This window comes from Thunnus albacares, chromosome 14, assembly GCF_914725855.1.
Source record: "Thunnus albacares chromosome 14, fThuAlb1.1, whole genome shotgun sequence".
In the NCBI taxonomy this organism is placed as follows: Eukaryota; Metazoa; Chordata; class Actinopteri; order Scombriformes; family Scombridae; genus Thunnus; species Thunnus albacares.
In genome coordinates this window covers 15,514,607-15,529,550 of record NC_058119.1, presented here as the reverse complement: position 1 = coordinate 15,529,550, position 14,944 = coordinate 15,514,607, and the positions used below count along the sequence as shown (strand labels likewise).

Sequence of the window (14,944 nt, the reverse complement as noted above, 5' to 3'; positions counted from 1 at the left end):
ACAATTACTGTTTGGCAAAGTTAATAAATGAACTCTACTTAGCCTGCTGTTTGACCTCACCATGTGGTCTTCTCCTTGGAGTAGCGGATGCCGGGGATTTTGCCCACTCGTCTCACCACCATCCTCAGCCTGTTGTTGCCTGTCAGGACCTTCACAGCGCTGCTCATGGTGATGCTCTCCAGACTGACCCCGTTCACCTCCACCAGCTTATCGCCCACAGTCAGCCCAGCCTGCGCTGCAGACACAGTTGGAACTCAGCATGGTACAAAAGAGTAAATGTCACAATGAAACATAAGACCACATGCCCAGATTTACGCACTCTGAAGAAAAAATGTTTGCCATCAACGTGAGAAACACACACACACACACACACACACACACACTTCCTCCTAACCTGCAGAGCTGTCATCCTCCACCTTGCTGACAAATACGCCGAGTCCATGTTCAGAGCCTCCGCGGACACTGAAGCCCAGACGCCCATCTGGACTCTTATCTACTGTCACTGTGTGAATGTCTTCGCAGTCATCCCCACCTGCAACCACACAAAACCAGGAAACACACCGACACATACCGACTATAAACGTCTTTATAACCCCACAGTCTACTACAGACAATGATCTGAGTCCAAAACAGGATTGTGGCAGTTGTGAAAAACGTAGATACGAAGATAATAATAAGTCTCTATCTTTGAGTATTTATCAAGCTTTAGTATTTATCCTGAGTAATTTATTGTACAACTATTTCCTATCTAGGTATTTATGAGATGTATGATCTGTATTCCTGTTTAATTATTTGGTACTGTACAGCATCAGCATTGTGTGTCCATGGCAAATTTCCCTCTGGGACAATAATAAAGTGTTATCTTACCTTAATTATTTACAGAAACTCAGTGTAAACAACAGAAACGTAACAGTATTTTCTATTCAAACTCATACTAACCAACATTCTGTGCTGATATTTAATACATTTGAGCATCTTCGTGGCCAAAAAAAACCTTAAACTTACATGTATATCATGTACTTTTGAAGGTTTTCAGATGTGTCACTGACAAATTCATGCATACCTTTGGGGTATCTTCAGTATACTGGAGGATTGATTTGATAACCGATGCAATAATGATCAAATATATAAACAGTATCCATCAGCAGTGACTTTTAATTAAGTGACTGATACATCAGCAAGCCAAAATATCACTAAATATGGATTCATGACAGATTGTCCTGAATGTGCCTGTGAGACTGTGAAGGCATCACCATGGTAACAGAGGACAGTTGTCATGTGCAAAACTCACCATCAACAGGTGCGTTGATCAGGATCACTCTGCCCATCGGTGAGGAGGATCTGCGTCTGTGGCGGTGCTGCTTCTTCAGCATGTAGCGTGTGGTGCTGTGGGACCCCTCTGTCTGGCCTCCATTGTTGAGGTGGGGGTGCCCCCCTCCATTTGTCATCTCCCTCCAGCCAGGGGAGTGAGAGGAACGAGCCATGCTACGTGTCTGGCAACTCTTCCTTTAGTCATCCAGGCAGGAGGAGATCTGGGGTCTGCTGTCAGGATGGAAGAGGTGCAGCCTAGGAGTTGGGGGACAAGTGTGGTGGGGAACTGGACTTTTTAGCACCTGCTGGTCCACACTGGATGATAAAATAGAGAAGCTGATCCCCTCTGAAGCAAGTAACTTACAAAGCTGTACACAACATCCCTAAAATTGAATGAAACTGGTTTCAAGTGAGAAATAAACTGATCCAAGATCCACAGGAGAAAATGTGATATAAAAAAACTCCAACTTAGACTAAATCTGCACAGCTGAACGAACATACTGTGTTATTCTTTAAAAAGGATGTCAAAAAGTGGTCCTCCATGATTGACCTTTCCTTGAAGGTTAAAGAAGTTGGTATAATCCTTGAGTTCCCATAATTGTTGCTTCTGAATCCATCTCCACAGCCATGCTGCTGCTTGTTTCCTCCTTGCTTCAGCTGAGAGGCTGCGGGGCAGTCTGCGGAGCAATCAGCGATGCATGGTGATTCCCCTCGGGTCATGTTTAATTAAATGGATATCTGTTGTGAGAAGAATACGCTGTGATGAGTAATGTGGTCTGAGAAGTTCCAGCTGGGCTAATGAAACTCTCTCATTTTTTTGATACAGTCGTGACCTACAAACTTGGATTAAAGGGTAGAATAAAAAAAAGAAAATATAGAGGTGACGTTGTTGCCTTGAACTTCACGTGTTTTTCTATCAGTCAGCACCACGGACAGCGACTAAGAGACAATACACATAAACAAGTAGCCCATTAACAGTTGATTATCATGTGTCTATTAACGTTAATAAACAATTTAAACTTCAAACTACTTGTTGACAAAACACAGCCTAAATATGACTCCTGTCCTGTTGACACCTTGAGCCGTGTAACGTTACAAAACGGCTGTAAATCAATTGTTACAGCGTGTCATCGCGTTTAAACTAAAGGGAACAAAGTGTGACAGCGTTACCTGCTGTGTCCATATTGCGCCGGATGAGCTCGGAGACGCATTGGATACCTCCGGAGTATTAGTGCTGCCTCATTTGTTCTCCAGGTGACCACTATTGTCTTAAGAGGGGTAAGCCTTTTACAAATCCCCTACTGCAGCTGTGCAGCCATTAGTGCTGGACAAGTGATGATTAAGTACACTAATTGCACTACAATTACAGTGACTAAGGTCTATTTCACCCGCTCCTCAGGTACCCCGTGTTATTAATGTGTTAATTAAGTCTGTATGTGTCAGTAAAACTGCAGAGAGGTGTAAGTCTGTCTGGAAAAACTGAGTCTTCTTGACTGCCTTCACCATGTCAGTGAGATAGGTAAACAACCCCACCCGGTGGCCAGAGGTGTCATATCCCCTATGTGCAGATTTGACTTAATCTCTAGGGATTTTATCATTCATATTAATAACAAAACAATATACTGCAGCTAAACAGGAACAGGAAACATTGACCTTGAACAGGAGCTTATGCAGGAGCTTTGCTATATATATTTTTTCCATTTGTTGGTGTGGTTGAGTTGTTTAGGTCTATATATTGTTTTAAAAAATGATTTTATTTCTCAAAAATGATCAAAGTTGACATTTATCCCATTTTGAAGTAAAGTTATCATCCAGGGATCATCAAAGTTGTCGTTTTAAATCATTTTAATAAACATAATCATTATCGTTTTTGACATATTTATTATCAAAATCAATGAACAGCAAAAACAGACATCAGCTTGAACAAAAGGCAGAGGAATTACGTATGATAATATGTTTGAAAATAGATACAACCAACTAATAGACAACCAAACTAGACATGACATAAATAGTAAAGAAAATAAGCAATAAATTGATAAAATACTAGAGACTTCGTAAGATTTTTTCTGCCCTTTTTAAAATAGTTACTGCTCTCAAAAGTCCATGTAGCCTATTGAAAAAAAAACCAAATAAAAGGCAAATTTCATAGTACATTTAGACATTTAGACTACAATATATTTTAATTAATCGTGTCTATTAGAATAGGAGGCATGTAGTCAAAATAAACAAGGGAATAAGTAGACTATTTGTTACTTAGCTGTATGCTGAGAGCAAATATCCTGAAATATTCCTCTAAATCTTTGATTTTGACTTATTCAGGATATGTAAGTTACTTTTTCTGTACCGACTGACCACTGTTAGAATATCTTTAGAGGTATAAAACACCCTAGAGCTGCAGTCAGCTGTTTTTTAACCAATCACGTGTTGTCTGTCGCCCACGCCCAGGAGTTTCCAGCGACTCACGTCCTCCATAACAACCTTTCTCTTAAAAGACCCCGCCCCCTGCTCTTAAGTGACCCCGCCTCCCGTGTGTCTGCTGCATTCAAAGGCTTCCGAGAACATCGGATTTCCGGGAACCCAGTTATATGCGACTGATTTGACCGGGATCGACGTTAATAAGATATTAGACTGTGACTTTGATAGGAGAGTAACAACACAGACGACTAGTATTCATTACATTATGCTGCAGCAGAGTTAATCCTGAATCTTAACGATTTTTCCACATAATTTAGTTTGGCAGACGTTATTAGAGCTTATAATTTTACAATTTATCCGTTGTATATTTTTCATAAATGACCAATCCTAGCTGTTCGGTATATATGAATGACAGAAAATAATGTATAATTAATTCCTGACCTATTTATTTTGCCTGTCATTTGTATGAAGCTGTGTTTTCCGATGTTTGAAAGAGTACCAGAAGGCAGCAACTGTCCACCCAGCGCTGCTGTGATATTGAGAGGTCATACATTCACAAAAAAACAAAGGAAGCAAAGCAGGTACGTCTCAGTGGTGACTCAGTTCACATCCTTAATTCTGTTAAATCACAATCCGACCAAGTTAATGTTTACTCCGTCACGGTATGTGTCCTTATGACGCTAACTGAACAGCTAGCATATTTGTTAGCTTGTAAACTACCTGGCTAGCTAACTGGTTGACTTTTGTTTAACTTACCATAGAGCAGTGAAAAGGTTTGTTTTGATGGCGCGAAAAAGCTGTTTATTGTCCTGACTATCTTAACGTTTGATTTTGTGGATGTTTTGTAGTTGTTAATGTCCAGTTTGTGTATTACAGTGTGAGTTTTAGTTATTGTTAGCCGGCGGCTTGCTGACATGAACCATGCAGCAGCGTGTCGTGACTTCTCCCCCAATCCCATCTGTCACCGTGTGTGTCACGCTGTTTCTTTCATCAGCTACTCACAATGTGACACACTGCGTCCGTGTGGTTGTCATAATAGTTAATCAGCTCTTTGGCCACGTCTTGACATTCAGGTTTAAGTGTATTTGTCAGGAGGAAAAACAGTAATCGCAAAGTGTTGAGCAAACTGTTTGTGTCCTTGAATCTACCATATCGGTTGTTATCTCGCCCTTGTGCGCGCTGAATGTTTCATTTTCATCCATTTGAAGCCTGCAGATGTTACCAGATGTGGTTATGGCTTTGCAAATGGACTATCTTATCACACTATGTATGAACGTTGCATAAGTAAGCACATACTGTACATGCTTGTCATTCTTGTATGTCTACAAAGGAGGTAGAGCTGTAACAATTGATTGATTGAGAGAAAATTAATATAAAATATCTTGATCATTGACTAATGTTTAAAAAAGTAAAAGAGACACATTTTCTCTTCTTTCAGCTTTTGAGGATTTGAGGCTGAATATGTCTGGGTCTTGAACTAAGGCTGCAACTAACAATTATTTTAATTATCGATGAATCTGTCGATTGTTTTTTCGATTAATCGATTAGTCATATGTAGGGTTGGGTTTCGTTTAAAAATAATGATACCAGTACCAATACCAGTACCCTTAAAGTGATACCGATACCAATAGAGTACTTCATCCAATACCCATCATGTGAATGGAAGCATTCAGTTGCAAAATGCCACCACTCCTCTCCATCCAAATGATTTTTACACTAATACATTTTGAAAGTGTTCAAATTATTGAAATATTTATTAAATAAAAGTACAAAACTGTATAATAAAGTATTATCACCACAGACTGTATGGGTTGTAGCTGCTATGGTAGTGGGCCATTCACATATCGTATTAAATTGAAGAACTCTTATGGTGATTGGCTGCGAGCAAAACCATACAAATAGTAATTTTTTTACTAGATCGAGGTACAAAAAGGATCGAATGCAGGTATTGTTTGACTGGACGAGTTTTTCAGTACTACTTGGTACTGGGTTATTTAGGTCGATACCATAAAGGTATTGAGTGCCAATACCCAGCCATTGTCATTTGGGCTATAAAATGCCCAAAAATGTTGATTACTGTTTCCCGAAGCCGAAGGTGATGTCCTCAAAGGTCTTGTTTTGACCCGACCAACAGTCGACAACCCAAAGATACATAGTTTACTATCATAGAAGACTAAAGAAACCAATAAATGTTCACATTTAAGTAGGTGAAATCAGATAATTTGGACATTTTACTTTAAAAAAAAAAAGATTCTAAATAATCATTTGATTTATCAAAATAGGTGGTGATTAATTTTCTATTGACTAATCAATAAATTGACTAATCGTTGCAGCCGTATTTTGGACTATTAGACAAAACAAGCAGTTTCAAGATGTCACAGAGGGATTCGGTAAATTGCAGAAATTCCACATATTTGTGATATTTTAAGACCAAAAGATTCAAGAAAATAATCTGCAGATAAACCAATAATGGAAATAATTGTCAGTTTCTGCACTAAAATACCACATGTGCTGGCAGACCTATGTTTTGTTGAAGTATTTTTTCAGTATAGTTTTCCTTTATCTTGTGCTCACAGCCACAACTGATAAAAGTTTGAGAACAGCCACAACCTGGTACATGCTTCCAAAAGAATGTACAATCTGACGTCAATATAACACTTTTTGAATGTGACACAGTAATCTTTAACTATATTTATGTGTGTTTTTTTTCTCCCTCGGTTTCTGCTTTTATTGAGTCGTCTATTTATAACATGGTCTTTTATTGTTTTGTGCGTGGCTGTGGGTGGGGATTGAGATGTGGGGGGGAGGGCAGGTATTGTTTTTATTGTGTAAAGCATTTTGTGTTACATTGTAGTTGTATGAAAAGTGCTATAAAAAGAACTGAGAGGCAGAGCATGTCAGTTTAAAATAAAACCTGGTCAACAAGTCTGTTTGGGGATGATTTGCCCAGAGAAAACTGGACAGTATGTAGTTGTACTGGGTCCTATGGTGTTTAGTGATGGGGGAGGGGGTTTTGCTTCAGCAGAACTATTAATGGAGCAGAAGAAGGGACTAACTTTGCAGCCAAATATTTTTGAAAGTACTACCTTCTCTTGTAGGGCTTGGTATCAAACCATAAAACGTTTTTGGTATCGACCTGAATGTGTCCTCAGCACAGTGTATCATAAACTGTCAGACAGTTGCAGATTCTTTAAGGTATTGGACCAAAGTGGTTTTGGTATCTGTGCGAAAACTCAGGTATTATTTTAGCAATAGTATTGAAAATTTTCAAATGATGCCCAGTCTGGATGTGTATGTTCATTAATCCATATGATAAGATATTTATTCCAAAATGTGTCACTGTGTCGAATTGATCGTTTCACTGAAACATTCCCAAAATAGTACACTTGTAATTGCATGTAGACCCAGTCTAGATTTGTAAAATAGTGCAAATACTAATTAAAATTTCTTCTGTTGAAAGAAAGCGAGGATGTCTGAAGAGTTGTCCCTCGACATAAACATCAAAGAGCCACGATGGGACCAAGGCACATTCATGGGGCGTGCCAAGCACTTCTTCATGGTCACAGATCCCAGGAACGTCCTGCTGTCCTCTGAAACTCTGGATGAAGCCAGAGTGATCGTGGAGAATTACAGGTAGATGGAGGACAGATTAGGAGTATAAATGTTAATGTGAGGGATGGTGTGGTTGGTGTGAGGCTGTTGTATGCCAGTGGGAGAAATGTCCTGTCCTTAATAGGGAAGCGTTAGCCTTTATTAGTTTCACATATAAGTAAGTACATTTTGTTAAGATGAATCTAAAACTGAGAATTGTTCATTTGCCATGTTTATTCTGCTACAATAATGTGATCAGTGGGGATTTTAATAGGTAGTATATTTAATAAGGTCTGTGGATAAATAATTTATCAATAATTTATTGTCATATCTGTGTTCAGGTACATACAAAATGTTTCAGTATGTGTATATGACTGCTGTAAATTATGTTCAAAATATCTCACATCACTGCTTTGATTTTTTTCAGAGCTGGTAACGTGAAGCCTGGCCTGACGGAGGATGAGCTCTGGAGAGCCAAGTATGTCTATGACTCGGCCTTCCACCCCGACACAGGGGAGAAGATGTTTGTGATTGGCCGGATGTCTGCTCAGGTGCCAATGAACATGACCATCACAGGCTGCATGCTCACCTTCTACAGGTACTGCAGAAGTTTAATACATGATTCAATGTATAATCAAAACACCAATCTTAACAAGACTAAGTCAAAATATATGTCTGAACCGTGTGTGGTCAATTTGTGAAATTGTGGCCAATGTGTGACAGGGATAGTCAGTGGTAATGTCTTTAATGTGAATGCCTGGATATTAAATGTTCACAATTTTTGGCTGGACCTTTAACGGACAACTGCAGTTGTCCGTGAGTGAGTAATGAAGTTGCGCTTGGATTTTATAACTTAACTAATACCAGGATGCAAGCTTTTTATTTCTCTGTTTTCACATCACAGACGATGAACAACAGCATTAAAACACGAGTCTTGCAGATAAAACGTGGGACTGATGTAGCTGTTATGTCAGTTTAGTGTGGGGCAGCTGCCCTGGTGCACTTGATTTTACTGTAACTATGATAACCAGGCGGAGATGAGCCTACTGAATTTGCAACCAGAACGCTGTCAAAATATTAATTTGCAATTTCCACCACAGCCTCCATGATCATCGACCAGGAAAGACCGGCAGAAAAAAGGCGCATAGAGGTATGAGAGAGAGTGCGCAGTTAAAGCCCAAAAATAACAATCACTCTGACAAAATACTCAATACAGAGTGAAAAACGAGAGACATCCGCAGAGTCAAACAGATGAAACTACAGAAAATTGCAGATGAACATTTAATATCTAGGAATTCACATTACAGACACTACCACTGACTGACCCTGTAACAAATTGGCCACCATTTCTCACATTGAACATACACAGTCCAAGGTTTTGACCTAGTCTTGTCTCTCGTGGTCCCACTAATATTTGTTGTTAAATTGTACTGAAGTAGCATCACATCACATGACATGGTTAAACTACATTTGAGTCAAAAAAAAGGTTATAAATGCAGTTGCAATACTTTCCACTCATATCTTGGGATGTTTGATTTGAAAGAGAACGTATTTTAATTCTAATAATAACTATTGTAATTATGTGTTAACTCCCCCTGCTCTTTCATCTGTTTTATTCTGCAGATGTCTCTCGTTTTTAACTCTGTATTGAGCATTTTGTCAGATCGGTGGTTATTTGGGCTTTAACTGTGCATTCTCTATGCGCCTTTTTTCTGCCTCTTTCTCGGTCGATGATCATGGAGGAGGCGGTGGAAATTTAAATTAAAGTTTTGACAGCATTCTTGTTGCAAATTCAGGAGGCTTATCCCTGCCTGGTTATCGCAGTTACAGTAAAATCAATTGCACCTACAGAGCAGCCGCCCCACACTAAACTGATATAACAGCTACATGAGTCTCATGTTTTATCTGCAAGACTCATGTTTTAATGCCGCTGTTCTTTGTTTGTGATGTGAAAACATCAGAGAAATAAAAAGCTTTCGTCCTGGTATTAGTTCAGCTATAAAATGCAAACGCACTGCGGAGCGTCTCTCCTGCCAGCTGCTGACAGCGCTGTCAGCACACTGGGCGGTAGAGGAGGAGACTGTAGAGACGCTGGTACACTTCTGTTTAAACAGGAGTTTAGCCGACGTTGCTGTATTTAACACAGAAGCTGAAAGGGTCAGAGCTCAGAGCAGAAACACAGTCGCTCTGCGTCGTGCTGCTGTCCTCCGCTTCCATCATTCGGCACTGATTCATTTTGTAAGAGCAACAGCCGATGAGGAAACTCCAACATTCGTCCAGCCGACCAATTGTGTAACTTCAGTCACTCACTCAGACACTCAGTCACTTACGTACAGCCGCGGTTGTTGGTCTGGTCTGTGGCCGGTCCAGCCAAAAATAGAGAAATGGGAATGTGTAATCTGCCAATATGCTGAATAAATATAACACAGTTTCCATGTGACTATAAATTTAACCTTAATACAGTGTGCAGCGCTGCACTAAAAAAGAGATTTAATCCCTGCACAGAGTGAAAATCCTCTTAAAGAATAAAAAATATCACTTAGTACTGAATGGAGATCACTCGTTGCTCTGTTTAGGGGCCAGTAAAGTCATTTGATAATGTCCTACTTTATCTGTGAAAGTGATCAAACAACAATTCGATTACTCTAAACAACAAAATGTGAATTAATTCCAATTTTGTTAATTAGTGTAAATAGTTTGAGGTATTTATCAATAGAAAATTAGGTGGTTACAGATAAAGACATGTGACAAGTTGTTTTCTTCTCTGTTTTACATCATTAGATTTTATTATTTTGTGATTTTTGGCTGCTGATCAGACTGTGATCAATTTTAAGACATCACTTTGATAACGTGTGATGGGCATTTGTCATGATTTTTGAACTTTTACCGACTAAATGAGTGATTCATGCTAAAATCTGTGACATTGGTTGCACTGCTTTCTACAATGTTATTTTTATACTATTTTAAACGACCACTGGGAGGCGCCAAATTCCTACACGTACTGCCTTTAGATTCAAGGGAACATATGCACATTTCCAGATCTATATTTTTATGTAGCCCTTCAGTTCAGCCTGTGTCTGAAACAGGCTGGTTTAGCTCCTGTCTCTCTAAGGACCCATTACTGATGAGCCCATTCTGTTATGATTGGTCATCTTCCAAATGCTGCACCTTAGCAGACTTGCGGTAGCTCCGAGGGTCACTTAAACAAACAGCAGTAGCAGGATTTGATTTTTTTTTTTTTCTTGTTCTTTACACAAAATGTCAACTTCTCAAATACATTTGTACATGTTCAAGTTGAAATGTGATCCGAAATTGACAGAAAATCATGAAAGCATGTTATGTGCCCTTTTAAAAATTTAAACAAGGTTAGAAGGTTCGACATAACATAATTTATCACAGGAAAATTCAGAAAGACTTGTGGGTTCATGTGGTGTAAGTCATAACCAGATGAAAATCAGCATTTACGCCTTAAGTGACAAAAGTCTTTTGATTATTTCTGAGAAACCTGCTGGATTAAAAAAAAAGTTTAAATCCGGTATGTTTCTCAGCAACAAGAATCCAGGATGTACAACAGTGTTGTATGCTGTATCAGGGGTAATACCCTCTGAGATAAATTTGTGACTTTTTCGGCAGTATAAATAAACCTGTGGCTTGACATGACTTGTCGAGCTTATCCTAATAAGATTATCAACATTTATCAATAGAGAGCAGAGCATATCTCCAGCCACATGTTTTTCTGTGGTTTACAATGCAGATGCAGAACAGATGATAACAAACTGTTAGTTGTTAGTGTGAACTTAGTAATGACTAATAATGTGTATATACGGTGTGCCAGACATAAAAATCTAACACCCTTGCTACTGTAATGGATGTAATTATTGCCTGCATTTGTATGCTCTACCATCACAGTGTTTTCATTGTTACCAAACTCTTGTGCTGCGGTATAAATGGTGCCAAAATTGTAGTTAATACTATGAAATCTCAATGTTCCCTCATGTTTGCAGGACTACTCCGGCAGTGGTGTTCTGGCAGTGGGTTAACCAGTCCTTCAACGCTGTCGTCAACTACACCAACCGCAGCGGAGATGCCCCCATGACCGTGAAGTAGGGAGGACTTCTCACTTCGCTTCCACTCTAGATCATGCCTGTCGTCCCTCTAAACTAGTGTGTGTAAGGAGGCGGTGGGAGCTGCTGTCCTCTCCCCTTCCCTCAGCGGTATTACGTCCCACTGTTAAGCATGTTCAGCCCCGTGTCACCATGCACTCATGCTGACATAGGTTCAATGCTCCTGCTTGATGTCAGGTTAACATTTTCATTGAGCCATTAAATGCATCCTGTAGATGCTGCAGAAATGCATCAAACGCATGTATTCACAAAGAATGAGAGGGTTGCCTTCTGGACATGCAAATGCATATAAAATCATCATGGATTAAGCATGTTATTGAAGAAAAATGATTGATGACTTTTTGCAGAGTCATACATAGCATGAATTTGCTTTCTTACTGGGACAACTCTATTTTAAAATGTTTCACGTTAGTGTATTTGATAGATTCTTAGCTGCAGTCCTCTTGTGTTATAGCATAAAACAACTATTTATGAGGTGTGAAATGTTGAAAGAGGAAGTGGGCGATTGATGTGTGATATGTGTCTAATGCATCTGTCTCCTCGCAGTCAGCTTGGAACAGCCTACGTCAGTGCTACCACTGGAGCTGTAGTCACTGCTCTGGGTCTCAAGTCTCTAGCCACGGTAATGCCTGAAGTTCAAGTGAATAGAAAGATAAACAAACTGACTCCTACAGACACACTGATCAGCATTTATATTTGTATATTTGTGCAAAGATTTAATGGTAGTTGTCTGAATGCGTCTCTGATTCTGCCTCATCTCTCCAGCGTCTTCCACCAATCGTCAGCCGGTTTGTCCCCTTTGCTGCTGTCGCTGCTGCTAACTGTATCAACATCCCCTTCATGAGACAGAGGTGAGGTCTTTAAAATAATGATCACTGACCTCTGCATTGTTCAATAAGGAGCTTTTATGATTTGTGACAGCTGCTTTTTTGTTTCTACCTTCCAGGGAGTTGAAGTACGGTATCCCCGTGTTAGATGAGAATGGAAACAGGTTAGGAGAGTCTGCCAATGCTGCCAAGCAGGCCATCGTGCAGGTAGTGGTGTCCAGGATCGGCATGGCAGTGCCAGCTATGGGTAATGTCAACATTATATCTACTGGTTTGCTAATTGATACTTTGCTTGTTGGTCTAAAAAACTTTTAAAAAATTAACTAAACTTTAACATTTTATTTTCCCCAAGGGGGTAACAGAACACAGACCTGAACATAAAACATGATAAATACATAAAACATTTTCACAAAATATATTAAGACAAAAGCTAAAACCCCCACATGCAAGCTTGCATAAAACAAAGTACATCAGTGACGGCATAACATGACCTAAAACCCTGCGTACAACCAGCTGTTGTCTTCCATCCAATCATCCATGATTAAAAGAGAAAAAGATCACTATCATCACCCACCAATATTATATGAAAAACTGATCATCCTGAACATTTAACAGTTGATGGCATGAGAGATAAAAGAAATTCTTACCCTGAAATTTTAGACTTTATCTGACCTGTTTTCTTTTTCTGTTACAGCTATTCCTCCTGTTATAATGAACGCTCTGGAAAAGAGAGCTTTCATGAAGGTAAGCAGACTGCATGCACCACTGTCATACTGTTGTTTTTAAAGTCAGTGGATTTACTGGGTCTGCTGGTATTTTTGTAATGGTGATAAAGGTCCTGCCACATTCCACATGTAACTCATACATGCTGTCAGTTTGCAGCAGGTCCAGCCAACATGTGAAATTTCATATTTTTCTGCTTATTTCACTCCATTTCTGCCTTTTTTGTCTCCCTGTAGCGGTTCCCCATTTTGAATGCTCCAGTCCAGGTTGGGCTCGTCGGTCTGTGGTAAGTAAATTACACCAGTATCAACATCTATGATGCATGAAATTGCAAGTATCTGTAGTTAAAAGGGACGCCGTCTCAAACATCCCTCTCGTTTTCAGTCTGGTGTTTGCGACCCCTCTGTGCTGCGCCTTGTTCCCACAGAAAAGGTAACGCACAGCTACATCACTCTCCTCAGAGGGGTGGGGTCATACCTGTACATGAAACATTAAGTTTCCTTTAGCAGCATTTAAATTATGTTCATCTGTCTCTTTGTAGCTCTATGAGTGTGAGCGGGCTGGAAGCAGATCTGCAGGAGAGGATACGACAAACCAGTCCCAACACCACGACCGTCTACTTCAACAAGGGCCTGTAGGACCAGCCGACACATCTACACGCACACACTAAAGACATGCAGACACTCACACATATATACACATGTGTCTGTAGTCCTGTGGGCACAAGTGGGAGAGCAAAACTACATTTATTTATGCTTTTTTTTTTTTTTGCTGTGTGTACTGCTTTTTTTTTTTTTTTTTTTTTTTTTTTTTTTAAATTTGACTGCACGAAGCTGCTCCAAGTTTAACATTTGAGGATGTTGATCATTTGACCGTGTTGGAAAAAAATGATTCACGGAAGGGAAAACAAAACACTTTGAGAAAAAAGGATAAGTGACAGTTCTTTCTCTACATACATGACACTTACATACAAGACTGACTTATGTTCCTTTTAACTGCCTATTAGGTGGCAGTTCATGAAGTTACTGACTTATGTTTCACTCACTCATATTTCATGTTGCATTCAGGTTCATGCAAGTTTTGTTTCCTCTGATGTATTATATGTAACTCCAGTTTAAAATGAAGGCTTGTCAGGCCTTGCATGTCTTTGCTTCTGAATGTAACATTATCTTTTGCCTTGTGTCAACCCTCACTTAGATTTGATCTGTCTAATTCTTGCCTAGTGATCATTTTAAGTATAGTACGTAAGATGTTTTGCCTCCAGTTAATTTCCTTGTTGTAGTTCCACCATGTAGTTCCACTGGAAAGACCAGTGCTTTAATTAGCTATAAACTGTTCAACCCTTGATGAACAAGTTCCTCTTTTGATTTACTCTGCTTCCTCGTTACCGGTGCAGCTTCTCACTCTCTTCAACTATCCTTTAAGTGTACTTATGTCCCTTTATATTCTTAGACCAGGTAATGAGGTGCTAGGCACGTTTGACAAAGAAAATATGTAGGAATTATACTACAAAAGCACTCCTAGATCACAAAGCAGAGCCATAGAGTATGTTAAACAACACCAGTAAGCTTGGTCTTGGTCAACATAACGTACTGTTGCCATGGCAGTGGCAGCCTGTCGTTCAAGGCCTTTTATCATTTGAGATCTCTTCATGAACTAGTTGCTATCTTTAGTGGCACATTAATTAATTCTTCTTGTTGTAGGTGATGGTGCTTGTTTGGTGGTTGTGTCGGGTGGAGACGCATATACGCTGTTGTGTCTAAATGTTGTTGCTAAGAGAAAATGTTGTGAACTGATCAGAAATTTTTGTTTTGGAATGCAGCGATGTAGAAATCATGGACAATAAGGTATCGCTGTTGTCATGTGAAAACATTGTAACTCATATTTTGGTGATTTTAATGTCCACACGTGAACTAAAGAGCTGTATGAGCAGGTTGAAAGAAGTCAAAACTG

The 14,944-nt window shown here is 39.5% G+C and overlaps 2 protein-coding genes across 4 annotated transcripts in view; one reads left to right on the top strand and one right to left on the bottom strand.

Moving 5' to 3' along the window:
* Window positions 1–4,825, bottom strand: part of pdzd7a (PDZ domain containing 7a) — a 22,202-nt gene extending 17,377 nt beyond the window's left edge. The window contains exons 1-4 of one of the 2 annotated variants that reach the window (XM_044373042.1): window positions 4,483–4,825; window positions 1,292–2,049; window positions 395–532; window positions 61–235 (exon numbers count right to left, since the gene is read on the bottom strand). In XM_044373042.1, coding sequence (XP_044228977.1) covers window positions 61–235; window positions 395–532; window positions 1,292–1,484 — 506 coding nt within the window. In that variant the 5' untranslated portion in view covers window positions 1,485–2,049; window positions 4,483–4,825. Of the gene's footprint in view, window positions 1–60; window positions 236–394; window positions 533–1,291; window positions 2,050–2,481; window positions 3,215–4,482 lie in introns of those variants that run through there. The other variant, XM_044373041.1, reaches the window with a different exon arrangement.
* Window positions 4,207–14,944, top strand: sfxn3 (sideroflexin 3). Of its 2 annotated transcripts, none has more exons than XM_044373048.1 (11): window positions 4,207–4,307; window positions 7,187–7,359; window positions 7,745–7,915; window positions 11,322–11,420; window positions 11,988–12,063; window positions 12,207–12,292; window positions 12,388–12,515; window positions 12,963–13,012; window positions 13,228–13,277; window positions 13,376–13,423; window positions 13,533–14,944. In XM_044373048.1, the coding sequence occupies exons 2-11, from the start codon at window positions 7,196–7,198 to the stop codon at window positions 13,627–13,629; spliced, it is 969 nt and encodes a 322-aa protein (XP_044228983.1). In that variant the 5' UTR covers window positions 4,207–4,307; window positions 7,187–7,195; the 3' UTR covers window positions 13,630–14,944. The 2 variants fall into 2 exon arrangements, with proteins under 2 accessions (XP_044228983.1, XP_044228984.1); XM_044373049.1 differs by having other exon boundaries at window positions 4,212–4,307; window positions 7,191–7,359.

Coding starts and splice junctions, on each gene's coding strand:
- sfxn3 (XM_044373048.1), top strand. CDS start 7,196: ATGTCTGAAGAGTTGTCCCTCGACATAAACATCAAAGAGCCACGATGG. Junction 7,360..7,744: donor GTGATCGTGGAGAATTACAG/GTAGATGGAGGA, acceptor GATTTTTTTCAG/AGCTGGTAACGTGAAGCCTG. Junction 11,421..11,987: donor GATGCCCCCATGACCGTGAA/GTAGGGAGGACT, acceptor GTCTCCTCGCAG/TCAGCTTGGAACAGCCTACG.